The 26,878-nt window shown below is 52.1% G+C and overlaps 2 protein-coding genes across 2 annotated transcripts in view; one reads left to right on the top strand and one right to left on the bottom strand.

Moving 5' to 3' along the window:
• The window catches only part of TSPAN32 (tetraspanin 32), a 30,612-nt gene extending 12,756 nt beyond the window's left edge, over positions 1 to 17,856 (bottom strand). Inside the window, exons 1-4 of the mRNA XM_086472211.1 lie at positions 17,791 to 17,856; positions 15,606 to 15,720; positions 14,196 to 14,293; positions 7,131 to 7,205 (exon numbers count right to left, since the gene is read on the bottom strand). Coding sequence (XP_086328337.1) covers positions 7,131 to 7,205; positions 14,196 to 14,293; positions 15,606 to 15,720; positions 17,791 to 17,856 — 354 coding nt within the window. The remainder of the gene's footprint in view (positions 1 to 7,130; positions 7,206 to 14,195; positions 14,294 to 15,605; positions 15,721 to 17,790) is intronic.
• A 7,924-nt stretch (positions 17,857 to 25,780) lies between these two features.
• On the top strand, positions 25,781 to 26,302 carry ASCL2 (achaete-scute family bHLH transcription factor 2). The gene has a single exon (XM_086472305.1). The coding sequence runs from the start codon at positions 25,781 to 25,783 to the stop codon at positions 26,300 to 26,302; it is 522 nt and encodes a 173-aa protein (XP_086328431.1).
• The last annotated feature ends 576 nt before the right edge of the window (positions 26,303 to 26,878 follow it).

Raw genomic sequence — 26,878 nt, 5'->3', positions numbered from 1 at the left:
CAGCCTCAGTGTAGCAAGGTCCTCTTGGGTTTTGGGGCTGACTTTTTTTCATTTGCTTATTGTTTGGTTTGTGGTTTTTTTTAAAACAAACTTTAAGAATTGCAGACCATTTTATAACAGAATTGCAAAACCAACAGGCTTCCAAGGTCCCACACCAACCCTTTGTGCTCCCATCATCCAAGACACACAACCCAGCAACTTATGAACCCCTAACGTTGTGCTCAAGTTATCTGTCATCCCTGCTCTCTCACCTGTAGTACTTGAAACCAGTGCCAGGCAAGACTGCTTCCCAACTGAAAGCATTAAAAACAGTTTTAGCTTAAAAAAAGCTCTATCAGCAATAGAGCCAGCCCCAGGGCAGCACTGTCACCTCTGAGCTGGCGGTGGCTGCCCCACTGCAGTGAGCATCCTGCAGCCGTGTGAAGGTTGGATGTGCCACGGTGATGGCGACCATCTGAGCGGCCTCAAGTACCATGGCTGATGCTGCTGGAGACGGGATCTCCAGCTAACGCTCTGCCACAGAAAGCGGCAGAAATGGGGCCACGCGGGTTCAGCGTCAGGGCAGCCATAAATTATAAAATCCATGAGTGCAAATGCCTGTGTGGTCCTCAGACAAAGGCAAGCAGTGTCTTGCTGGGGGGAGTGGGCCATTGTTGTGTGATGGGAACATAAACACTAGGAAAGAGCCACGATATTTAAAAACACTAAGGAAGGGGGAGGGTTTTCCCCCCTTTTTTGTTTTTCCCATGGATTTAAGAGAGTGGGAAAAGCTCAGTGCTTACCCTAAAGTGATTGTGCCTGGCAGAATAACAGCAAGAGCAAGGAGGACATCAGATTATTCACAGTGTTTTCACAGCCAAATCCCTGCTTTCTTGAAAATGTTCTTGAAAGACCCCTGTGAGTGGCTACAATCCTGACCCAGCCCCATCAAATAAAAAACCAAAAGGAAACTACCTGTATGCTTCAGGTCTCATTTCAGAAGGCACCTGAATACACCTTCAGCTTGTGTTTAAGTCCCATTAAAACCTCTAGGGCTTAAGCCCGCATTTAAGCATTGCCTTCAGATGAGATGGACCAGACCCTGTAAGACTTCACCCCAACTTGCACCAGCAGCAACAGTGACAGACACAAACATGCTCTGGAAAAAACACAGACTGGCTTTGCCGCTACAAGGGCCTCTACAAACCCACTTCAGAAGTTACCTGAGAAGTGTTGGGCCACTCCTTGCACAGCTGCAGAAACAAGAGATGCACGTGCTGCTTCTGTGCACGCAAAGACAGGATTTGCCTCCTGGAGACCCAGGCAATGCTGCGTCTGGCTTCAGAAAGATCCTGGTTGGGAGGAAGACCCACAGACAGACCAGCACTGATCCCATACACAGGGAAGGGAGCAGGGAAGCTGCTCTTTTCAAGAACGGGCCCCAGGTGTAGCAACATTTGTTATTCAACAGCTGCAACTGATAATCCCAGCTTCGCACTCCAGGCCCTGTTAGAAAATCATCATCTCTAAAGATACCACCCTGCTCACTAACAAAGCATAAAAGACTCTTATTTCCCCACCCCGGAATGAGAGAGCAAACAGGTTCCCTGGCAGAAAGTTTCAAGCAGAGCAAGACTGCAGAACTGGAGTGTGCATGGGTGGCTTGTGTTCCCTGCTCATAAAAAGCTAAATCCTCATCTTTATTCTCCAAGCACTGCAACGCAAAGAGGCCAATGCCTTTTTACATGTGCAGAGCCAAAAGCCACTGGTGAAACCTCCTTTTGAAATCACCCAGCAACCTGAGAAATCATTTGGTAATTAAGAGATTGCCGTATCATTGTAGCCAGTGCAAATCCAAGTGACCTCTTCATCCAAAGGACATGGTAAATCAGGCCCTTGCGTCAGAAGGATGGGCAACTATTTGCAGTTTCAAATTTTGCCCTGAGTTGGGAAATCATGATTTAATCGGTTTTAAGCTAATGTTTACCTGTTATTGAATGTCTGTAATTAAAAAGCTTGTTCTGTTGCAAAACTCCTTTCATGTTGCAGCAATTTTATTTTCGATGATTCACCCTGCCATCCTGGCCGGCTTATGGGGCCGGTGTTGCAGGGCTCCTGGAAGGATCTTCCAAGCTGCTGCAGAGAAGAGGAACAGCAGAAGATGATGTGACATCGAAACTCCTCTAGCCTCTTTCACAGCAGGGCACAGAACAAAACCTCAAACCTATTTTTGTGTTGGTTAGTAAGGGTACCAACAGCCTCTTATACCTCAGCTCTTTGGCTTCAGGAACCAGGACTTCCTAATGTTGCTGAAAACCATCCAAAAACCTCATCATTTCTGTGGTCACCACAGCTGTGGTGCTCACACAGAGGTCATCCTCACTGCCCTCCATTGTACGTCGGCCTCTCATTCACTTGGATTGCACCACTACTGTTGTTTCTCAGGCACATTTGTGACACTTCCCTGCCAAGACCACATGTCCCACTAAGACCACATTTTGAGCAGATGGCCCCTAGGGAAGACAACCAAACATGCTCCTCACCCTTGTGGATTCCCTTGTCTGTGCTAGGTTAGACGTGGAAATACTGAGACATGGATGGCTCAGCACTATGGCTATCAGAAGAAAAGGTAATTCAACAACCTCCAGATAACAAATATTTGCATTTCAGATTTTCCTCCAAGGAGCCAAACTGCCCAGAGAAGTTTTGACACCTCTCCAAGTGACAGCAGCACCTTTTCTGTTGGTGCTATCGGCTAAGAGGCAAAGTGTTTCTTGGTAAACTGGGGGTAGACCCTAACAGAAAGGCTGCATTATACATGCTGGCAAGGCAGGCAGAGGATCTACGATGTTACTCTGACTTACTTATTCTTGCCCATTTTGTACACCATTTCTTTGCAGAACCTACCAGACAAACATACTTTGGGAATGGGTAGGTAATTAGTTCCTCACCAAAAGAACTTCAGTGCAGACAGATGGATGCAAAGCAGCCTGAGAAGACAATATGGAGGAGGCCTGAACCTCACAGAATCCATTCACTGGCCACATGGATGGGTCAATAGAGCAGGAATAAGGATGATGCTGAACAGAGAAATCAACCTTTCAGCATAAAGCACAATAAATCTCAGATTCATGATTTCTGCATGTCTGGTATATGTTATTTTAAGAATAAGGACTATGGTGACACTAAGTCTATCTGGAATGCAAATAACTTGAACTTAAAATGTGGCATCTGTCTGAAAGAATTCATTCAGGAGCTACAGAAGGTCACAAAAGCAGAAAAGAATGGGAAATGAGAAGATTCACACTTTGTTTACAGTGCCCAGGTCTGAGAATATTAAATATTTACAAGTAGCTCTTTTTTCCTGTCTGGTGTAGCTTCTCTGTGAGAAGTTCTGTAAACAAGACTCTGAGTCAGTCACAAAGGCAAAAGGGGCATCTTGCTTTCATCATGCTCAAATGATATTTCTATCTACTGCCTCTTGAAAATAACCACCAAAAATTTTTTTCAACGGAATATTGGGCTTTAGTGTTTCAGATGATTTTCTGTAAGAGGGGTCTGCTTTATGAGGGAAATTTAGATTTTTTTTTTTTTTTTTTTTTTGATCAAAAGGAGTAAAGCACTGAGAGCATCTGCCGTGGTTTGGTGCAGGAGGGACCCCCCATCTCCTGACTTGCATTTATACTAATTTCCTTGTTTTTCTTTGCATTTTAACAAGCAGAGAAACCCAAGACGATCTCTAATGGTATTTTAACACTGCTGGTTTTCTTTACCTAGAAAGTAAACATTTTACAAAAACCTCTCATTTTGCCCAGTAGAAGCTGTTTTGCTTAAAGAAACCCAACCAACTACTAAAGCTAACCATGGGTGCATTTATGGGCAGGGCACTCAAAGCAAAAATCAGGAAAATACTTTGGAGTAAAAACAGATGTAGTGACTGATGTACAGAGAAAGTAATTATTCTTTAAATATTTTCAGCAAAATTTTATTTTTAATGACACACCTCTATATTAACCTAATATACAATGTTTTCTTGCAGCCTTTTTAGGTGCTACTCCATGTTTGTGGATTAAAAAGCATAACTAAATAGTCTATTCGGATAATGCAATTTTACAAGACCAACCAGACACAGTTTCTGGTGCAATTTCTCCTTTACTAACACAGCTTTTGTTTCAATCTCTCATTACAAACTTCTGCAGAAGAAGGAGGAAAGTGTGCTCAAGGCCTCCCTTCTATGTCAGTCATGAAAACAAAATTATTTCCATGCTAAATTGTTAGTGTGAATATAATAAATATTGATAGTTTTGCCTGAAACCAGGGAAAATATATACAGAGGCCATGGAAAGACTCCTTTTTATGGATGTCTGCGTTCTGATTGAATCCCCTTCAGGCAGGTAAGCGTAGAGACAAAAGATGCTGCTGTGCCATCAGCATTCACCCTAACGTTTCCAAAGCAGCTGGACAAATTCATGGAGGAAAAATCCACTGAGAACATTAAAAGCAAAGGCTCCAGCAGGCACCCGAGCCACAGGCTGTTGGCATCTGAAAAAACATTCCTTTGTGCTCGCTGAGTTTTTGTGCTCCTACCTTGACCAACGGCGGGTGTGCCTGTCTGACAGCAGGTACCTTTGGTCTGATCCAGCATAGCCATCTGCGTATTTCAAAGGATTTTCAGCTACTGTGGCCACTGCTCAGCTCTGGACAAACCTTCTAGAGAACAGGACCTTACTTGTCACCTTAACCTTGGGTTGCTCTTTAAACTTCTGCTTTCAGAAGGACTGGATTTTAATTTTTGCACAGGACATGGAACCATTATGGGACAGGGCTCCTTGTCCCCAAGAAGTGCGACTGTCACAGTCCTAGCATGGATTGAGTCTCTAGGGTTTTGATAGAATTGTGCTCCTCCAGCATGGAATGTAATCTCATGGCCAGTCTTCTGACACACTGGTCTTCGATCCCCCACAACATCTGTAACCCTACAGAGATGAGCTGGCAGCATCAACAGGACCCTAATCCACTGGGATGATGTTTCACGTCACTTGTATCCTCATTGCTGGCCAGACATTGCAGGTTGTGGCATGTGCCTGGGGCTGGGTAGGAGCAAAATGGAGGCAGGGACTGACCCACTGCATGGAATGTCTATCAAAGTCCCAAACACTTACCTGAATTACTGTTAGATAATTTGGATACTTGCCTCAAATACCAGTCTTCTGTTTTCCAAAAAAAAAGAAGTCACGATTTTTTTGCACTCCTAAATCTCTTAAAAGTACCCTTTTTTAGTGCAAGGATGCAAAAAATTCCTCTGAATGGGAAGGGATGTAAATATACAAAAAGCAAATTATATCAGATTAGGAAAGGGCTAAAAAAAAGCCTAAACTTCTTTAGGCTACTAAATACTAAGTTCAATTTCTGCTTTCCCTAGCAGCCTGCTACCCCAGCCCCAGGGGCATCCCAGCCCTGGGGTAAGCGCACCCACTGCGATGCGCAGGGCTGTCCCTTAGCAACTCGGCATGCCACGACTTGACTTCCCCACAACCTTGTGTCTCCAACACCACCCATCTACCACAGTATCACAGAATCACAGAACGGTGGGGGTTGGAAGGGATCTCTGGAGAGCATCTAGTCCAACCCCCTGCTAAAGCAGGGCCACCCAGAGCAGGTCACACAGGATCGCATCCAGGCGGGTTTTGAACATCTGCAGGGAAGGAGACTCCACAACCTCCCTGGGCAGCCTGTTCCAGGGCTCTGTCACCCTCAATGTAAAGAAGTTTTTCCTCATGTTGAGGCGGAACTTCCTCTGCTCCAGTTTGTGCCCGGTGCCCCTTGTCCTGTCACTGGGCACCACTGAGAAGAGCCTGGTCCCACCCTCTTGACACCCACCCTTTAGATATTTATAAGCATTGATAAGGTCCCCTCTCAGTCATCTCTTCTCCAGGCTAAAGAGCCCCAGGTCTCTCAGCCTTTCCTCACAGGAGAGGTGCTCCAGTCCCCTCATCATCTTTGTAGCCCTCTGTTGGACTCCCTCCAGTAGTTCCCTGTTCCTCTTGAACTGGAGGGCCCAGAACTGGACACAGCACTCCAGGTGTGGCCTCACCAGGGCAGAGTAGAGGGATTGGAGAACCTCCCTCAACCTGCTGGCCACACTCTTCTTAATGCACCCCAGGATACCATTGGCCTTCTTGGCCACAAGGGCACATGGCTGGCTCATGGTTAACTTTCTGTCCACCAGAACTCCCAGGTCCTTTTCTGCAGAGCTGCTCTCCAGCAGGTCGACCCCCAGCCTCTACTGGTGCACAAAGTTATTCCTCCCCAAGTGCAGGACCCTACACTTGCCCTTGTTGAACCTCATTAGGTTCCTCTCTGCCCAGCTCTCCAGCCTGTCCAGGTCTCACTGAACGGCAGCACAGCCCTCGGGTGTGTCAGCCACTCCTCCCAGCTTTATGTCACCAGCAAACTCGCTAAGGGTGTGCTCTGTCCCTTCATCCAGGTCACTGATGAATATGTTGAATAAGACTGGACCCATAGCACCAGCAAACTCTGGGTTAACAATTCAAAACCCAACTTTCTTGCAAATTTGACCTCACACAATCTTTTCTTTCTGGTCCAGCGTGACAGTGACCCAAACCACCATTTTTCACACTGGTGTTTTTGCTGTACCACTGCTGCCAGTTAATAAACACATTGCCTGGACGAATCTCCTGGTCATTGCCAGAGACAACCTGGACAGTCACAGACTGCCACCGCCTTTGAATAGAGGCTCCCAATCGACGTTAGCAGGAATTAGAGCTGGCTGGAAATTACTTTTGAAAAGTCAAGCATCTCATTTAAAACAAAACAAAACATCCCCTGCAAAAGAAATCCCAAAGCTATTTAAAATGAGACTTGCATTTTGTTTTGCCTTTGGAACAAAGCATTGGCCCTGTGTGAGGGTTTCCATGGCTTCTCCCTTCAGATGACCCCACCGGAGAGGCAGCTGATGAAGGCGGCCCCGTTTTTGCAAAGGACGGATGCGACAGAGCATGCATCTGATAGACCTCGGCATGGATGGCTTAATTACCAACAGATGTCCCTTTTATGCGAGAAATAGTTGCTATAAAAAAAATCGCTATCTGACAAGATGCTGGTGGTATTTCCTAGCAGCCGACGCTTACCTCCGTGCTGTGCGTGTATCTCCAGCAGACAGCTAGGACCAATCCACAGAAGGCCAGAGCAAAACACAAAAATCCCTAAGGATAAAGAGAAAAATATCATCAGTAACAGCATGGGGAGAAAAATATCCATTTGGAAACACCGTCTGGACATACTTAATAATGCCGGTTACCTAAAAGAAATTAGATGGATAATAATGTGATTCTTTGTCAGGAGCCCTCTAATAACACTCTGGCCATTTGAAGAAGTTAACCAAAAAAGCACCCAGCTTCCTGCAGAACCATTAGCCTATTCTGCCCAAATTCCCCTTGGGGGGGGGGGGGGGGAGAAGAGAGAAAAACATTGAATTTACATACATTCCTCGTTTTCAGCAGGACCGTGTGCCAGAAAAGCTTCTCCTTACTCATGGGATTCAATCCCCTGCATTTAAAACTCGGCTATAGTTTCAAAGAGGGGAAAACTCACACGAATAGTCCATAAAGAAGCAAGTAACCAGGATGGAGAGCAACCTGCTCTGGAAAAGGAACTGGACTTTACTCTGTTAGCAAGGTGGCAGCTACACGGCCAAGCCACCTTCCTTAAATCAGCACCATCCTAGTCAGACAAAAGGACAACAGAAATATAATCAAGGCCAGGAACTGACCCTGAAGTGTCTAAACAATAACAGCAACGACGCAGGAGGTGGCTTGACTTTTGTCTTCTTCCCTAGGCTTGCAGAGCTGGAAGTTACACGTGTTGTCTCTTTATTTGAACAAATCTGGTCCAAAAAAATAAACCCTGATGTAAACAGTGCTTGCCTGTTGTGACAGCTGGACCAAAGGATCTTGTTCACATTAAAAAAAAAAAATTAAAAAGGAAGAAAAAAAGTGCCTGTAAAGCATTTGAAGGCCAAATGGGCTCATCAAAGATGAATCCACGGCTTAGACTTGGAATTGCAAAAGATGATGAATAAGCACCAGTCAAGAATTATTGTCCTTACAAGTTTTTCCATGAAACTGTCCCTCTTCCAACACGAAGTTATGCAGCAGGGGAAAATCACTCAACTGACTTCCTCCATATGCAGCAAGAAAGGAAAATGTCTTACTTCAAATCCTGGAAATGAATGTGAATGTGCCAATAAACCGCCTTGTGCTGGTTCTTGTCCATCTGCTGCCTGCTGTGTTTCTCTGCTCGGGGCAGGACAATGCCCTGCCTGGGGGCTTTGCTCCAGGAACAAGACTGCTGTTGGCATTTCACTACTTTTTTGGGACTGCCTTGTTTCAGGCTCTGCATCAGACACTGGGGAAAACCCTGGTACAGCTCCTACCAAAAAACTTTAAATTATATATGTCCAATCTCACCTTTTCTTTTATTTTTTTGGCAGCTGCCTGGCCGTATAGGTGATGAGATCACTCGCTGCCTTGCCAGGAGCTGAAAGGGGATAACAGAAGACCCTAAAGGGGATGAGAGGAAAGTCTGACCAAGTGCTGATGTGACCAGCGGGTTACAAGTAGTGAAGACGGGGAGAAGCACGCAAGGTGAGATGCCATGGACCAAAGCACGGCACGATCAAGCCCAAACCCAGCCGGGGTGGGTGGTTTAGCCCCTGCAGATACAGCACAAATTGGGAGGAAAAGAGGTGAGGATACACAGGCATTTCAGGTTGCTTCTCACTAGAACCAGACCCTGCATTTTGCATCTCCTCCAACAACTTTCCCCCCCAAACAAACAGTGTCACATAGTCAACATTTTACCCAAATCATAGATCAATAAGGTTGGAAGAGACCTCTAAGATCATCAAGTCCAACCGTCAACCCAACCCCACCACGCCCACCAAACCATGTCCCGAAGTGCCACGTCTACTTGTTTTTTGAACACCTCCAGGGATGGTGACTCCACTACCTCCCTGGAGCTCAAATCAAGCTCAAAGTCAAGAAAAAAAGATAAAATTATGGTAGATGAAAAACCCAGCACTGATAGCAATGTGAAAGTTCTTCCACACATTATTCCAGTAAGGGTTTAATTGAGAGGACTTACCATGAACCTGGAGAGTGAGAACAACAACGTGCCAGTGGCACCACCCAGATTTCTCCCCCGGTGCTCTCCCTTCCTTCCCCCACCAGCTCCATCACTTGCAACATCTCTCTGGGGCCAGAAACCCCAGCAGATTAAAATCCTCATTCTCATCTTCCCTTCCTCCCCACATCTCAGTCCTCCACCTCCAGCATCAGCTCTCCCTTTATTTCTCTCTAGCTTCTCTGGGAATACTGAGACATGGCCCCTCGGGAACTCCCCCCTCCATCCAGCCGGTGCAGAGCAATTACATGGCTCCGAGAACATCTTATAAATGAATTAGAGGCTGCTTTTTGCCTTCCCAGCCAAAAGGCTTTTGGAAGAGCAACTTTCTAATTACATTAGAAGACATTTGGATGAAGAAAGAAAAAGGCAATGAGTAGTTTACATACAAAATGTGGAAGGGTCGAGGCTGGTTCACCATCTCCCAGACCCTTGGAGCTCTTCGGAGCCAGCCGTGGGCTGCTGCTTGCTCCCTTTGCAGGAGACAGCCACATCAGCCCCGTGGAGGACTGCCACCAGCCAGACATCAACTACTCTTTCATGAATGACCTTGTTTCCATCCTTGCTGCACGGAACAATTTGTCTTCGAGAGACTTGGCAGAATCCGCAGAAACAGCGTCTTGTCTATTGGCTGCTGTATTTTTAATTCACCTTTCTGATGCTTCCCCCTCAGTTAAGGGGGTCCACTTCAGATGAGGGAGGGATCCTTTAGCTCAGACTGGGTTCTGTAGCTCTGCCAAACCCCCACACCCCCAGGGAAGGAGCCAACCTGTGCCCTGCTCAGCTCCAACTGCTCTTTGGTGCAAGGGCCAGCTCCCTCCAGACTTCACAGCCCAGGGGCGGGGAGGGAGGGGGAGCTAGTTTCAGATTGTATCCATCAGGTTGCATCCCTCCCTCCCTGACCCAGTTCATCGGAAAGCACATGATGTGTTTGCCTTTCCACATAGCAAACACGAGCCAGTGATCTCAGTCTGAAGGAGGAATCCATCCTTGGCTCCAGCTGAGCACACTGGCTCTGCCGGCGCCTGCTCCCCCGGGAGCAGCGGTGCACGGACGCCTCGCTCAGGAGTGCTGCACCATGAGGGACAGCATTGGAGACAGATTCACTGTGAAAGCAAGATGCTGAACCGTGCTGCAGTGTTATTAAGGACCCTCTACGCACTTGTCTACAGTGATACACCTGGGATCAGTAAAGCAAACAGCCTGTGCTCTCTGCTGGCCCTACTGGCACATCACTCAGTGAAAAACTGTGTTCTATCAGGCATTCACTAAGGCCTTTTTACCACAGAAATTGTTTAGAACTGGCGCTTGGAACAGCTGCTTCATCCTGAACACAAATTTTGCTCTACAAAAGTGTTTTTAGCCTGCAAAGTTCAAGTGTAAGAATTTCAGCTGGGATATTCTGTTTGGCACGCTGCTCCCTGCTTTTTTTTTTCCTTCCCTCTCTCTGTCTGACCAGATAAGAGCACAACATGCCTTAAACCCCACCAGAGCCAAAGTCTTTCCTTTGTACAAGTAGTGCTAGCAAAACTGCAGTTTTCCTTCCTTCTCCTCCCCTTCAATAGCGACATGGCCTTCAGGGGCCGTGAGAGCTGCAGGATGTTTACATTCAGGACTGACTGCATGATGGACCATGGATCATCAAAAAGTAGGGCTTGCCAGAACTGGAGTCAATAAACCTGTCACTACGCTCCCCGTTTAAGAGGAGCTTTGGGGATAATAGTCCAGGATTTGAGAACATCATTTTTTATCCTTAAGTTCTCAGTTTCTCTCTAGAAACTAACTTCCTTGCAAGCATCAGCGGATGCGCAGTAGTGTCTTGTCTGGTCTGGTGATGCTGCCAACGCCGCCACAAGATGAGCTCCTGAGATACGTGCGCTTTAACCAATTTGACCTGTTCTGGTTTCTAACCACTGTGCGCCCCTTATTGTTATTAGGGCAGCACCAGTAAGGCTCGCAAAGACTGAGACCCCCTCCTCTGTGTACACACAAACCTCCAGATAGCCAAGAAGGGTCAGCTTTTATAATTTAAACAGACCAGAAAAAAAAAAAAAAAGCCAGTAGGGAAACCAAGGCACAAGAAGGAGAAGGGATCCACCCAACGGGCCAGTGACCAGGGCAATGCTCCTCTAAGCCCCTCTGCCTCCTGGCTGGCATTTCCCCAGGGTAGCTGGTTTACCGAGCGGCACTGTGGTGGATTAGCCACTTTGATGCAGACGTCCCCCAACGTGGCTCGTTTTCCTGTACAGCCACAGCTGTCAGGCAGCAATACTCTGGTGTCTTCCCTCTTTGATTAAAGACTGAATTAAATGGTCTTCTAAACAAGACACACACTTTGCAGGAGACAAAAAGCCCTTTCAAATCAATAGCGGGGGAAGGTGAAAAATCCTATTAACACGCAGAAAAAAAAAGAGACAAGGGGGGGCGCAGAACGCTTCTGCGAGCTACAGCCCAGCGGGGATGAGCAGGGCAGGATGCGACACCGACACCAAGCCGGAGAGCCCCGGCAGGGCCGAGCCCCCCTCCCGCCTGCCACCCCACCTCACCGCGGCCGCCGGGGCTGGCTCTCCCTGCCTGCACGTCCTGCTTCCAGATCCGAAATTAAACACGAGCCTGGGAGGAACCGGTGGGAGAACAAGCAGCGGGGTGGCCCTTGCTGTGAGGCCGTTAGAACCGGGGGGCGGGGGGGAGGGAGGGGGGGCGGTTTATAGGAACAAGCGACGCCCCCCTGGGCGGTTTAAGATGCCGACGAGCCGCTGGAGCAAAGAGCGGCAGAGGATGAGGCTGCTGGCGACCGGCTCTTGGGTATTGCCCAGCCGTCCCCCCGCTACTTTCGGGGGGGGTTGGGGACCTGCCGCCCCCCAGCCGCGGTCCTGCCTTGCCCAGGGCGGGGCAGCGGCGGCCCCGCGGCGCCCTCCAGCGGCGGAGCCGCAGCCGGGCCGGTCCCGCCGGGTTCGCGGGGCGGTGGAGGGGCCCCTCGCTGGGGGGCGAGCTGCCCCCTCCGCCCCCGCCGCCCGCCCGCAGCTGCGCGGGCCCCTCGGGCGGCCGGGGAGGGCGGTCACGGAGCCGAAAGGGGCACCCCGTTATCCCCGGCGGGGGGGGGGTGCCGCCCTGCCGGCGCCGCGGGGGGGACGCCTCGCCCCCTTCCTCCTCTCCCCGCGGTACAGCACCGGTCCCATCAGCGATCCCCCAAGACGGCGGCCGCCTCCCCCAGAGGACCCAAACCGCCAAGGCTAAAGCAAAGCGAACGGGACACGCTGGGAGCCGCGAAGGTCAATGGGGGGTTGGCCAGCCAGAGGTTTCCTTGGTGGCCAGAGCTCGGCTGTGTTACACCGAACCAGCCGGGCCCGGGGAGTCGATGGGTGGCTGGAGGAAAGGACCTCTTGGTCCTCGCCCCCACGGCAAGGGGAAGGGAGAGCAGCAGCAGGTGGCCCTTGGAGGAGGACAGCATCTCTGGAGTTTGCTGGGTATATTTTTCTTTAACTATCCCTTCAGGAAACGGCTATGATTTTAACAGCCTGTTTTACCTAGTGGCATGTCCTTTGGGACACACCACACAGAGAGTAAGGCAACCAAATAAACATCATAGAGAAGTTCAACTATATTTTCAGGCAGCCATGACAATCTCCACTAGCCTGTACCTCATCTGTTGTTTTAGTATGTGCTAATTGCAGGCACACGTTAAAGCATACTTCAGCAAAAAAGAGGGGCATTACATGTACTCTGCTAGCAGTATTCATGGGAACTGTGTCACTCAGGCCCCTTTGAGCATCTCAGACAGACAGAGGAAGACCAGGTATTGAGAAGGTGAAAATACTAACTTTAGTAGCTGCTTTGCACTGAGCTTTAAGGTGTCAGCTTCTCATTTCTGCCATCCGCATCGTTTTCCCTGACTACATAGATTAGATAAGTCTCTTTAAATGTAGTTATGTGCGACAGCAATGCAATTATTTTATGTTAAGCATGGCTTCACGCACAACAACCTACCTGTTAACTCCTGCCCTTCACATAGCGCGGGCAAACATGCAGTGAGCAGCGCTTTTCTGCTCATCCCTTCAGCCCCAAGGCTGGAACCTGCTCCATAGATGTAGATTAGATGTAAGAAAGAAATTCTTTACCGTGAGGGTGGTGAGGCACTGGCACAGGCTGCCCAGAGAAGCTGTGGCTGCCCCCTCCCTGGCAGTGCTCAAGGCCAGGCTGGATGGGGCTTGGAGCAACCTGGTCTGGTGGGAAGTGTCCCTGCCCATGGCAGGAGGGTTGGAACTGGGTGGTCTTTAAGGTCCCTTCCAAGCCAAACCAGTCTGTGATTCTATAGGCCCTGTACGCAGGCTATGGTTTTAAATGGAGCAGAGCTCACAGTCCAGATTACCAACGCTGGCAGGGTCCGTGCCCAAGCAGGCACTTCACCGTGGATGATGGAGAGGAGAAAGGCAGCATTTCAGCTCTTGTAGAACCCCTCCACCTTCTCCTCAGAGGCTGAAACTGAGGGTCCAGCCCAAACCCCCTGTGCCTGCTGCCATGCTTTGTATGCCCTGCACCAGCACTGTGGTGGATGTTTGCAGTGAGGGGGGAAGGAGGGGAAATAGCTTTGCTGTCACAAGTCGGAGGAACAATGTGGGAATTAAATTCTTGCTCAAAATCACACTGTTAATGTTTCCTCATGCAAACCACGTGTTGTCTTGGTGAGGAAAAAATATGCTGGGAATGGTCACCACTGCAAATTCTTTGGCAGGTCAGCGTATCCCATTGACCCCGCTCCGAAAGCTGTGTACGCAGCACCTTGCAAAAGAAACAAGGTGCAGAAGGATGCAGTCCTCAGCTGGAGGAGATCTGCAGGGTCACGCCTTTTACAAAAAATGTCCCCTTGCAGCACAGGGTGGAGCAACAGAACGTCCTTCCCTAGGCGTGCGTGCTCCCAGGCACAAGGCAAAACAGCCCCCAGCACCACATTTTAAGGGTAGCAGCCCAAGGTTACCAAGAGCCCCTCCCAGCCAGTCCCTCCCGATACGCACCATGGCGGTGAGGCACTGCGATTCCCGCACCGTGGCGGCAGAGCTCAGCAGGGCTGCGAGGATCAGGGTCATGCTGAGGCAGATCCCCAAGTAGAAAGCTGGAAGGAAGATGGACATTGGAGCTGCAGTCAGTACACCAACACTTCAGGGGTAATGAAGGCTTGGCCTGATGCTTTCACCCAGAGAGGGGCCAAAAAGTGCATTTTGGGGAGCTGGTCCAAGAGGACCAGGTTGCAGAACTCAAAATGTTTTATAAGTCATTCAATAACCCCTCATCTGCGTATGCTTTGCTTGTCAGGCAGGGCTGTAAACCTCCAAGCAGTTCCCACAGCTCCAGCAGAGCAAAGCACCCTAAAAGGGTGATGGTCCACCCAGCAGACCGCACACTGTCAATTATTTCGGCACTCTGATAAGGATCCCCCCCGAATGGAGGGTGCTGACGTGCAGCAGCTATCCCACAGCCCCTATCGGGACTCTGTGTGCTGCTAATCTGGTGCAACACTCGCCCTCCGGTTTCCTCCTGGCTAAGGCAGGGTCACAGCCGGTACCCCAGGGCAGGGCTCGGGGGCCACCGCGCTGCGAAGGGCTTTGCAGCCCTCCCTCAGGGCTAACCGCGCCAGGAGGTAACGCCTGCAGGCTCAGCAAGTGGAAGCATCGCTCCAGAGGGGTGGCTGGGAAGGGGCAGCCTGCACGCTGGATTAAGTGCCGATCTACGTACCCCGTGGTGTGTGTGGGGAAGAGGGAGAGCTGTGCTTTAGCTTTGGACTAACACAGTTTTTACACCTGCCTTGTTAAACTGAAATTGAGCACCAGGATCTAGAGAGGGTGTGAGCACGTTTAAGTCAGAGCATAGCTTGGGAGAAGCCGCAGATGCGAGTGCAGCAGAGGCGAGCTGTCTTTTAGTACCTGGGCTGTTCTCATCTCTTTGCTCTAGCCTTGTATGTGAGACTCAGTTTATATTTCTCCCTTGTGTAGGGAAACCCCCCCACATTTCTCCAAAATGGAGTGTTTCCGTGCCTTTCTCAATTTTCTATGCTCTGCTTCAACTCCTGTAACAGTCCCTCTCCCCACATTTCCAGGGCCCTTCCAGCCCCGCTGCACCTTTGGGTCTGCCTGTGGCTGAGCTCCCCCTGAGCTTTTGCCGCAGCACAGGGGAAGGATGGGGAGACAGTGAATACAGGGACAGGAGTGAACGCAACAGCACCCTATGCTCCCACAGCACCCTTCGGTGCCAGGCGTGTGGATCTGATACAGAAAAAACGCGCCCGTGGGACTCTTAATGCTAATGCATCCGCCAAACCCAGCCTCTGCCTCCTCCTGCGATACCTTTGCATTTCCTTCAGTTGCTTTTGGGGATTTTGCAGCTCCTGGGCTCACCAAAGGTCTCACTGGGATGCGACTGCGACATACCTGCGTGGTGGATGACCCTGTAGGAGTTGCTCTCCAGGGAGCTGTCACTGATGAGGGTGAAATGGAGCCCGTAGTGGGTGACTGTGCTCAGCGTGGCGATGGACAACCCCAGCAGCTGGAAAAGAAGGCTTTTAGGAAGAGATTTATACAAGGCAGCAGCTCCTGCTGAGCGCACACAAAGCTTTGAGGTCTATCCGGATACTCCTGAGTTCCGTGCAGATGCAGACAGCCTGATCGTCCAAAGACCACTGCATGTACCCCAAAATGCACATAAAAAGACAAAACCCGGACAATTAAACATACTAAAGCTCTTTTTCTCTCTTGCATAATGAGTGCACGTGACACCGTGCAGCCTGTGGTCTCTTGGCCAGTGTCCGCGGAGGAAATTCCCATCGTGTGTAAAAAGCCCAGAGGATCGATGCTCTTGCAGCACACCTGTGCAGCCCACCTGTGCAGCCCCACCCCGCTCTGCAGAGCATGCACATGCAGTTACGAGGGCTGCCAGCTCCAACAGTGGTTTCGGGCAGGGATGATGTTCTCTGCTTCGCTCTTTGCAATGCCAGTGCCATTGCCTGCTGTTGGCTGTATTTCCTATTGGAGAGCTGAGTCTTGTGCTACTCTAAGCAATCTGTGCTGGCCCCGCAGCATGCTGCTGGGCTGTCCGTGCTTCTGTCCCATCCCTGAGAGCACTGGTATGCCTGAGGCACAGGGTGACTACCAGCCTGGTACCCTCTATGCTGCCTAGAGCAAGTCCAGGCGATGGAGAGGGAACATGTCTGATGGCACCTGGCTCTAGGGCAGGGCTCCTTGCAGCACAACCGGTGGCAGAACTGGGATGGAGGCACCAAGAGTAGGACAAGTTAAAAACAGCTCCAACTCTAGCACAATGAACCTGGAAAATACAAGATGTGAGGCTGCTCCTGGGTCCCAAGATAAGGTTTCAGCATTTTGTGCTTTTACAGTATGGAAACACAAGGCAGCTATCCCTGTGTCAAATGTGACAGTCCGCTGTCAACATAACCCCCCCTGTATGACATTTTCTTCCAGCGCAGACTAATATCTATTGCTGGAGAGTTACAGTTTCACAGATGAAATACACCCAAACCATAGCATTTTCTGCTTATAACTAACCTAACTTGCAGCACCTACTGCTCCTTCATGCTGTGCATTACTGCATATCTCGACCCACGCCCAGCAAAATGCTAAGTGCTGCACCAGTTAGCTCAGATTTCTGAGAAACACCAGCCTAAAAATCCTCCCAAGAGCAATAACGTGATTCTAGCGGCTGTGCCTTAACATCGGCTCTAAACATATTTGGTACCAACACTGCTTTGATTTCCACCAAAAGACATATTTTGTTATTTGCGGGAAAGAACAACGTACAGCCACTACAGCCAACGGTCTTGAAATACTGAAATTTGGACAAACTATAAATTGCATTGACCCGAAATAAGGTATTACCTTTTAAATACACTCTTTCCAAGCCACCAACCCTGTTTGAACTAAATACTTATCTATTATAAGTATTATTTTTTTAAGCTTGCAAGTTTTGATGGAGTGAAAAGGCAACAAGCACATATAACTCAAAAACATCCAGGAGGAGCGTTCCTCCATTTCCACCATTTCCCATCAGCTCTAACAGCAGATGTCAAGAAGCTCCCCTTGAATTCGGTTCAAAAGCTGATAAAAAGGATCCCTAGAACTGCTTTCGCTTTGCGGTGCAGACCCACAGGTCTCTCACATATTCCTCCACTGAAACCTTGCAGTTTCATGTCCTCACTGATCCCACCTGCAGGTGACCACCCTCCCAGTGACGAGTGAGACTGCAGCAGGTCCATCCTCCCTCTTTCGCTCCAAGGAGTCAGGAGCAAATATCTTTTTGCTGAAAACCCCCCATTCTGCCGGCAGCGACCTTTCCTTTCTCCTCCGAGGCGGCCGCTGGGTTGTGAAAGAGCTGCAGTGGCGTGACAGCCCTGAGAAACCAGAAGTCTATCAGCGGAGGGGGGTGATGCTGGCAGCCAGCGATAACCGCCCAGGGTGCAACGATAACCCAGGCGGTTGGCTTTGCTTGCCCTCCGCCCGCGAGAAAGAGAATGTGGGAAAACCCGACCTTCTCCGAGCAAGGATGGGAAAGACAATGGTTCACCTCGATTCTGCAGAGATCCCCCCAAACCTGCCTGCTCACCATGACGCAGAGGCTGGTCACCAGCAGCTGGCACTTGGTGGTCCTCATCCCGCACCTCAGCCCCATGGCTGCTTGTCCCCAGAGAAGGCTGGCGGTTGGTCCCTCCAGCTCTTGATAAAGCCTGGGTTTCTACCAAAGGGAGGCATGGCCACAGCGGGGCCTCTCGGGAAGTGTAGTCCCCACCACGTGCTGATGCACCTCCTCCTGCCCGATTACTGAGTCCTGCTTAGAGCAGCTGCCTTCTGCCCGGGCTCTCGGTGGGCTGCTGTCAGCTCTGACACACAGCCAGCTGGGAAAGGAGGAAAGGCATACAGAAAAACAGCCTTTCACGGAGTTCGGAGCAAAGCTCCTTAAAAAAAAATGTTGAAACTGTTCAATCAAGAGTCAGTATCAAAATACTCTCGTTTTCACTTTCACTGGGACACAGTTTTGCTTAACAAACATTGTCACTAATTTTTTTTGCATATCTGCATAAAGTTTCAGGGAAAAGTTTAGGAAAATGTTATTTAGGAAAAAATAACCTGTTGTTTAAAGAAGACATCAAAACTTGCAAACAGACCTGCATAAGAGTCTTCCCTCTCCTTTTAAAAGCCACCACATGGCAATAACCTTTGGCTGAGACTCTATTAAAATTTTTATTTGCAGATGAAGGAAAAAAATCCCTTTGGTAGTATTTTAATCAGGAAAATGGCTATATGTAAATATAACCCCCTGCTCAGGAGACCCTCACTGTCCATGGGCATTTTGACTCTGTCCTTTCCCCTCTCCTAGCGCTGAAAACACCATGTTCCCACGGCTACAGAAGACTCAAGTGCCTTCTGGTCTTCAAAACCAGCTGCCTGATGGATGTGTATTTCCTGAAAGTAAATCACAAAGAAGCCCAAAGGGAGACTGACTAACCGAGTGCCTTAATCACCCTTAGTTTCAGAGCTAGACTGGTGGAAAACAGAAACAGAATAATGGAAAATTGTTGCACTCCTCCCAGGTGGCAAAGAAATGGGGAAAAAAGGTAAAACCACCCCATATCAGTAACTGTAGCTATAGGAAGATGACAAAGAAGAAGGAAAAGGGGTGTGTAAAAAGGAAGGAAGATGCATTTTGTAGAGCAAAGAGAAGTGAGAGAAAGTGAGTTGCACAAAGCCATGTATGCAGGAAAAAGTGTGTCATGATTTTCTGACTACATCACCAGCTTTCTCGCAAGCTTTCTTTCAAAATAACTTGGTTGCAACCTCCAGAGACACCCATGAGAGCTCATGGGTCCCTGCCTGGTGGGGCTCCCTGAGACCCAGCGAGAGACACTGATGTACCCATGTGCACACAGAGACCTTCCTACTCCAGCCACCAGCAGGAAACCTCCTGAGAAAGACCAGCAGATGGACAGCACAGGAGGAGAGCAGCGGGGAGAGGACTCCAGGGAGAAGTCAACAGGCTGGGGAGGCAGCTGATGCCCAGCCGCACGCATCCAGGAGCAGGAACCAGACACTATCGGCAGCAGCGCAGACCCTCTGGGGACAAGAACACAGCTGCAAGGTGACCACGTCCACATGGTCCCCACCATGGGCCAAGTGGGCAAAGCGCCTTACACAACGCTGTGGTGGAGTCAGGACTGCATCCAACCGCAGCACTGTTGGCACCTGTCATTTCTTCTGGCGCTGTGGGACGGATGGCTGTGTTGTCGCCTGCATTTTCAAGGGGAATCACCACCAAAGGGGCACGGGTATAAAGGCAGCAGCGTTGGGCCACAGGTGGAGTTACAGGTTGAATCTGGAAGGGTTGCAAGAAGGTACGAAGCACAGCTCTGCATGTAAAACCGGCTAGGGAAGCCCAGCCAAGGGCGACGGTCAGCTAGAAGCGAGGGCGCAGCCGCGTCACCTACCATGTGCACACCCGGAGCCTCTTTCGCAGCGAGGGACATGGGACAAACCATGCAGCCCATCTTCATTTTCCCCTAAACCCCAGTTTCTTTCCCCAACCCTAAACGCAGGCCACCGAAGAGGGACCTGTGCAAAGCCAGTTCTCACGCTAGAGGTCCCCACAGGCCAGCAGAAACCCTTCCGAAGGCCTGGGAGATTCACGTGGGCTTTGCGGAGGGAATAGACGGGCAGTGGCCTTCCCAGTTCCACAAAGGTCTCCTCTGTCCCTGCAGGAGCCTCGCACCTCACCGCAGGACCACCTGAGAGGTCGCAAAATCATCATCTACACCCCTTGGAAGGGCGCCTAGCCTCTCCGTGGAAGATGCTCTACCTCCTTTTGTCTCCAGCCATAAAAACCGGCACCTTCACCGCCTCACCAAGCTCTGAAAGCAGGTCTGTCACTTTAAACACCTGGGTTTAAACAGATGTTTCCTCTGGTTTGGTTGCAAATGCCTATTCCTTGGTAGTTTTCCCATGTCCTCCGATGCTTCTCCCACCTCCAGCGCTCTGCGCCCTGCCTTCGTGCCCACTCCCTTGATTACCTGCTCTGGCACTGCGCTGGATTTGGGGGTGGAGGCATTTTGTGCCGTTTCTGTCTCCTCCGTCTCACACTTTATCCCATAGAGGTATGGCTTGAAAGATTTCTCTTTGGGGCAGAACATACGTGAATTTCTAACATCAAAAAATAATAAAGAGCAAAAGAAGTTACTCCCTCCCCCGAAAAAGAAAGTCAATAGTAAGCACTTGAGTAGAACTGGGGTATTAAGCGGTTGGGCTCTGACTGAGGGAGGCACATTCGGCACGTGCGAGGGCACTACCGAAGCGTGTGCAGGGGGGAGCACGCGCACTCATCCTACCCATGGCCATCGAACGCGGGTCTTTACAACACTTCACTTTCTACGGGATTAGATTTCCTCTGGGTGCCCTGTCACTGGCATACCCCTGTCTCAGCAGCTCTCTGCCCAGGGACCCCTGGCGAGAAGCAGGGTGTCCCCCCAGCCCCATTTCCCCAGCAGGGCATTCCCGAACCATCCCTGCAGGCTGGACGGTAGTGTGGCTTTTCTGGCAGGACTCGGCCTCCTGCCCACCCTGCCAGGTTTTATCAGTTGGTCCCCTTCGCCAGAGCACAACTTATCGCTCCCAAACGTGGTGCAAAAACCACAGGTGACCACAGCTCCCGCCTGCCGCTTCCTCCCTTATCTCTGGTTATCAGCTGGAGCATGGGAAGAGGGTAGCGAGGCTGAAAATACCCCGGGGAGCCCGGTTGCCCCCTTCCTCTAGCCTTGTGGGAGCTTGCAGCCTTCTGTTAGGCTGTGAAAACACATACCGGCATCCCCAGCTGCACGGGTGTTCTCGTCCAGAAGGAAAGGGTTGGTTTAAAAAAGGGAAGAAAGCCAGATCATCTTTTTTTGCAGAGCTCAAAACATTCAGCCCTCTTCCGAGCTGGGGGGAAACGCTGCCCACACTGTCAGATGGACGTCCTGAAAGAGCTGGGGGATTTGGCGTGTTAATGCCGCATGGGGTGAACTTGGGAGACTACACATAAATGCAGGAGAAAAGGCTGAGTCCATGCCAGTGCCTTCTCACCGTCCACTTTTCCGGCTCTCGCTCTGTCAGTGCAGCCACCAGTGATGCACCAGCAGCACCCCAGCCAGGCAGCAGGTAAGAGAAACCTCCCCCTCGGCTTTGGGGTGCTCCTACTCACACTCCTGCAAAAGGATGGGCTGGAGGCAGGGAAGCAGAGGTTGCTCCAGGAGGCAAAACTACACCCCTTGTCCAGGCAGGACATGTCAGTGCCAGGTCCCTGCTGCCCTCGGGAGCCTCCTCCTTTACCAGCCCACACCACCGTTAGGGAAAACACCCCTCCTCCATGGTAGAAAATAGCTCCAAATGTGGCAGATTTACAAGTGACCCTGGCTCAGCCCACTCGGTCCCTCTGCTGCTGCCCGTAACGCGGCTGCATTCACCCAGAGCCCGTGTCAAACCGCGCCGGAGCCGTGTGAATGACGGGAAGCCAGGGAGACCTCGCAGCCCACGCCTGCCTTCCTGGGCGCATCACAAGGATGCATTGTAAAGGCTGCTTAGCATTCATATAGCACATACGCACCATCAAAGCTAAAAATCAACTTTTAAACCCAAGGCTGTCTCTTTTCAAGAAGGGAAGGGGAAAAGGGGGAGGTGCTGGGCTTTGCCAAGCTTCAGATGCGCCAGACAACCACGCTGTGAATGGAAACAAGGCTGGCCGGAGCTGCCTTGGGAGAAACAAAATCAGAGAGAAATCATAAAATCTCCAAAGGGCTTTTTTTATTTATCATTACTTCCAGAGTGTGGCTCAGAAATCCTCCAGTGATTCCCAGGCATTTTGAAATTAATTACAGGTGAGCAAAAAAAAAGTCAGAAGAGTTATTTAAAGAAAGTTCATCAAGCCCAAGATTACGTTTCAAAAGAGCATAAGCTGAAGACAGAGAGCTCCCTTCAAAGAATAAACTCAAACAAACCTCTTTTCCCCCTCGAAAGTGAAACAACTGTACCCGTAGCTCTAAAGCACACCCGCCTACTTAAACTAAACTTTTTTTTCTTTTCCACACGGTATCTAATTGCAAACTGTAACTGCCCAGGAGCCAGCTCTGCAAGTGATACACTTGAAGACACAACTCCAGCCCTGCTCCTAGCAAAACCAGGGCGAGCAGAGCCCAGCCAGGCGAACGGGGATTCACCTGCTCACCAAGACCGGGGCTGCTCGACTGCCCATCACCACTTATTTCTGGCATTCGCCCTCTCGAGCCTTATTGCAGCGGGACCTCTATTGCTTTCCACTGAGGTCCGGAAAGTTTTGGCAAAAAAAAATGAAAAAAGCTCGTGTCAGCTGCCTGCAACTCATGGGACACGGAAGGACTGACCCAGCAGCTCGCCTGCCGTGTCCCTACCAACACATGTGCCAAGTCAGGGGGCAGCGTTTTGCTCTCACCTTTGGCGAGCAGCACCAGGGCTCGGGGGCCCTTCGCTGCAGAGCTCCCCTCTCTCCGAGCAGAGTTTGCCACCTTGCACCGCGCTGGCCGAAGCCACACAGGGCTGCGAGGTGTCCCGGCCAACCCTGCGTTTATCCCTTCTGCCTCACCTGTGCCAGGACAGGAGAATTCCTTCTCCCCACCCCCTGGGGATGGGTAGCACATTGCTGGATGCTCTCTCTCCCCGGATTATGATCAGGAAGTTGATTGTGAACACAGACAGTGTTTAATGATGACTTGTTCTTCTGGATCTTACATAGTCATTAACTTTATAAAGAGATTTCAAATAAGATTACATTTCTCAGAGTACAAGATGTATCCACCTTCCTTCAGCCTATCGGGAAACGAGCTGTATTGTCAGGAAAGCGTGAGGAGTTGCTTTGTGCCGGGCCCAGGCCCAGACCCGACAGCCACATCTGAGTGGAAACGCGTCGTGATCAGCAGCCCTCAAGCCAATTTGGACAAGTCAAGATCATCCCTGAGCTGAGCGTGGAATCACTGGGGCTGGAGGCTGCACGCTTTCCCCTGAGACTGGATTTGTGCGTGTTTGAACTGCATGTTATTAATGAAAAAAACCCTCCCTGTAGTTATTTTAGTATGATAAAAATCCAGTTATTACTCTTGAGCACGGCTCTTCAATACAGAAGGTTTTCTCTTGAAAAGCTTCAAAGACAGCAGCTTCCTCTTTCCTGCGAAAAGGGCTTGCATCAGAAATTGAAGCCAGGGTAATACAAGAACATCGATATTACTCTGCAAGGCGCTACCGCTAGCGAGCACGAGGGAAGCCCCCCGCGCCCCCCGAGAGAGCTTTGCAGGTGCAGAAGACAAGCGCCAGCATCACACGGCTCAAGCTGAGCAAGCAACCCTGCGAGCACACGCCGGCACGTCTATGAGGACAAGCAGGTCCCAGGAGCCCCCCGGGCTCCCGCCTGCACCGCACGCCACGAGCTGCTCCTCTTGGGCCAAACCCTTCGGAGGAGCCGTGACGCTCCTCAGCGGTTTTCCCCAAGGGCTACGGCCCCGGCCCAGAACGTCTTGAAAGCCACCGAATTTGGGTGCTAAGCCTGATGCGCGCCTGCGTGGGGCTACCAGAAATGCAAAGCACTCGCCAGCTCCTTCCTGCCGCTCCAGGAATTTCAGCCCGGCTGCCTGCGATGCTGCAGCGAGGCTCGCTCCTTCAGCCCGCTGCTGTTGCAACCAGTCCCCAGGAATCAGTAGCCTTGCTGCTCCCTAAATACCCCACGCAGGTGGAAGAAAGCCTCCTCGATGTCACAGCTAGAGAGCGTGGATGGCTCTTTAAGTTATGGTTTTGGCTCAGATGCACCCTAGGAGCAGCACCAGAGCAGGTTCAGGGTAGCCAGGGAGCTGCAGCTCCTGAACTTGGATACCCGAACCGTGCTGCAGAGGCTCGCTGGCCCCTCTCGGTGCTGTCACGGCTCTGCCATGGGCACGCACACATCCCTGCCACCGAGTCGCTGCCAGAGACACCAGCTTTGAGCATCTTCCTGAGAAAGCGTTATGTTCCCTGCCAAAAAAATGAAGCCCAGTAACTAAACTGCCTCCAGCCTCCCTGCCTGCACACCTCTGGGTGGAGGGAGGCCCTGCAGGCCATTAGCGCTCCTCTTCCTCCAATAACAGCTGCTGCAAACCCCCGAGAGGACCAGCACCCTCTGCCTCCTGCAGCTGGGCACACAGAGGGGCCGCCCGAGCACCAGCTTGGCGGCTGCCACAGGGCACAAGGCAGAAAGGGCCCGAGCCGACCCCTCCAAAGCCAGTGAAAGGGTCTGTTGGGGGTGTTTCAGCATCACTCTGGTTTGGGCTTTTTTATTATTATTATTATTGTTTCAAGGGCTGGGCAGGAGCAAAGCACACCTTGCAAGCCGTGCCAAAGCCAAGACTGCAGCCCTGGGCAGTGGGTGCATGCAGCACCCCCTCCATCCACCCTGGGTATTCAGCAAAACACCCCGCACCTTATTTCTCACCACAAGCTCCCAAGCGGCAGCTCCTTTGTCCCCCCCATTACAGTTGCCACCTCACCCTGCTGCTCTGCCCCCCGAGCGGGGCGCAAGGCTTGGTGATGGCCAGCTGAGCGGGACCACTTGCCACGGCAAAGGGAGGTCCGGGTGCGATCCCCGAGCCACAAAAACTTTGCATTTTTCTTCTCCTCTCCGTGCCTCCCCCCTCGGAACTCCCGGTTACGCCCCAGCAGCCGGCCTGCAGAGAACGGCCTTCGCACGATGACTCACGCAACTGCTCCCCATTTTTATCAGTATCGGGTTTTGGGGGCACGTAACGAGGCAGAGCCCCGCTCCATCCCTCCGCCCGGCCGAGCCGGCAGCCGGGGGCCAACCCCGCTCCGAGACAACCGTTCGCTCCCGGGGCCGCTCCCCGCCCTGCGCTCCCGGGGCCGCCACCCGCGGGGTCCCCGGGTCTGGGGGGAAACGGCACCTTTGGAGGGGCAGGACGGGGGGCTGGCAGCGCACCGGGGGCAGGGGGAGCGCCGGCTGCTTCTGCGGGGGGGGGGGGGGGGGCGAGACAAGCCCCTCCCCCGAGTAATAATAATAATAATAATAATAATAATAAAGGTCGAACCGAGCTAAACCACCCCAAGAGCAGCAGGCGGAGCGGTGACGACGGGGGAAGCTGCGAGCGGAGGGAGGGGAGCGCACCCGGGGGTGGGGGGGTGCCGGGGTTGGCGACGCCACGCGCCGGGCGCGCGCGGGGGCGGGGGCGCGCGCGGGGGAGGGCGTGTGGGGGGGCGGGGGCGGGCGCGGCGGCGGCGGCGGGCGCGCGTGGCGCGGCGTGCGCGGCGCGTGCGGCCGGCGGGGGCTCGCGAGCGGCGGTGCGTTGATAAGGGCGGCCCAGCGGCGGGGCCCGCCGCAGAGGCGCGGAGCGGCGGCGGGAGCGGACACCCCCGCGCTGCCCGCCCTCCTTTTTTTTTTTTTTCCCCCACTTAAATTTACTTTTTTTTAAAAAAAAATAAATTGTTGGGTTTATTTTTTTATTTTTTTTTTTTTTTTTTTTTTTTTTTGTGCGCTTTCCGCCAGCCGCCGCCGTGGCCGCCCGGCGATGAACGGCGGGGCCCTGCCGCCGCTGCCCCCCGCCGCCCCCCGCGGTCGCCGGCGGCCCCCCTCCCCGGAGCTGTTGCGCTGCAAGCGCCGTCTGGCCTTCGCCGCCCTGCCGGGCACCGGAGCGGCTGCGGCGGCGGCCGCCGTGGCCCGTCGGAACGAACGGGAGCGCAACCGCGTGCGGCTGGTCAACCTGGGCTTCGCCGCCCTCCGCCAGCACGTCCCCCACGGCGCCGCCAGCAAGAAGATGAGCAAAGTGGAGACCCTCCGCTCCGCCGTCGAGTACATCCGCGCTCTGCAGCGGCTCCTCGACGAACACGACGCCGCCGCCGCCTTCCCCGACGCCCGCGGGCGGGCGGCCGTCGGGGAAGGAGGCGGCGGCGGCTACTCCTCCGCTTCGCCCTCCTTCGCCTCCTCCGTGCCCGGCTCGCCCTGCTCCTCCGAGGAGAGCGGCTACGACGCGGCGCTCAGCCCCGAGGAGCGGGAGCTGCTGGACTTCACCAGCTGGCTCGGGAGCTACTGACCCGGCGGGAGGTGAGGGGGGCGCCGGGGGGGCGGGGAGGGGGGCGCTGCCCCCCGGCCCTCGGGGGAGCGGGCCGCGTACCCACCTTTGCCAATCTCTCCGCAGCCGCGCTCAGCCCCGCAGTCCCTCAGCGCCCGCGCTCTCCGCAGCAGCCAGCATCCCCCCCAGAAATACTCACACACATCCCGCCCCCCAGCCCGGCGGGACCCCGCTGGCTGCTCTTCTCGCCGGGTTCACCCGTCGTCTTCGGGCTGGGGCAAGTGCAATGGTGTCAGTGACTGGCGGGGCTCCGGGACCTGCTCCGGGGCAGCGGCTCCGCCTGCCCGCCGGGAGCTGCCGACGGAGAGGAGACCCGAGAGACCCCGCTTCCCCCCACGGCTGCTTCCTGGTGTTGCTTCGGAAGGGTGGAAAGGAAAAAAAAAAAAAAAAACCTTCAAACCACTTGATGCTTCCTTGTTTCTGGAGGGGGAGGGAATTTTGTACCGTGTCAGATTCTATTTTATATGTAACTTGAACTGCCTATGGGAACACTGGTGTATGAAGACTTATTTTTGTACAAGAAACCTTAGAGAAAAG

The sequence above is a fragment of the Leptosomus discolor genome, chromosome 12 (assembly GCF_034619465.1).
Source record: "Leptosomus discolor isolate bLepDis1 chromosome 12, bLepDis1.hap2, whole genome shotgun sequence".
Lineage (NCBI taxonomy): Eukaryota > Metazoa > Chordata > Aves > Leptosomiformes > Leptosomidae > Leptosomus > Leptosomus discolor.
Note: the sequence above shows the minus strand (reverse complement) of the source record. Positions and strands in the feature narration are given on the sequence as shown.

Coding starts and splice junctions, on each gene's coding strand:
- ASCL2 (XM_086472305.1), top strand. CDS start 25,781: ATGAACGGCGGGGCCCTGCCGCCGCTGCCCCCCGCCGCCCCCCGCGGT.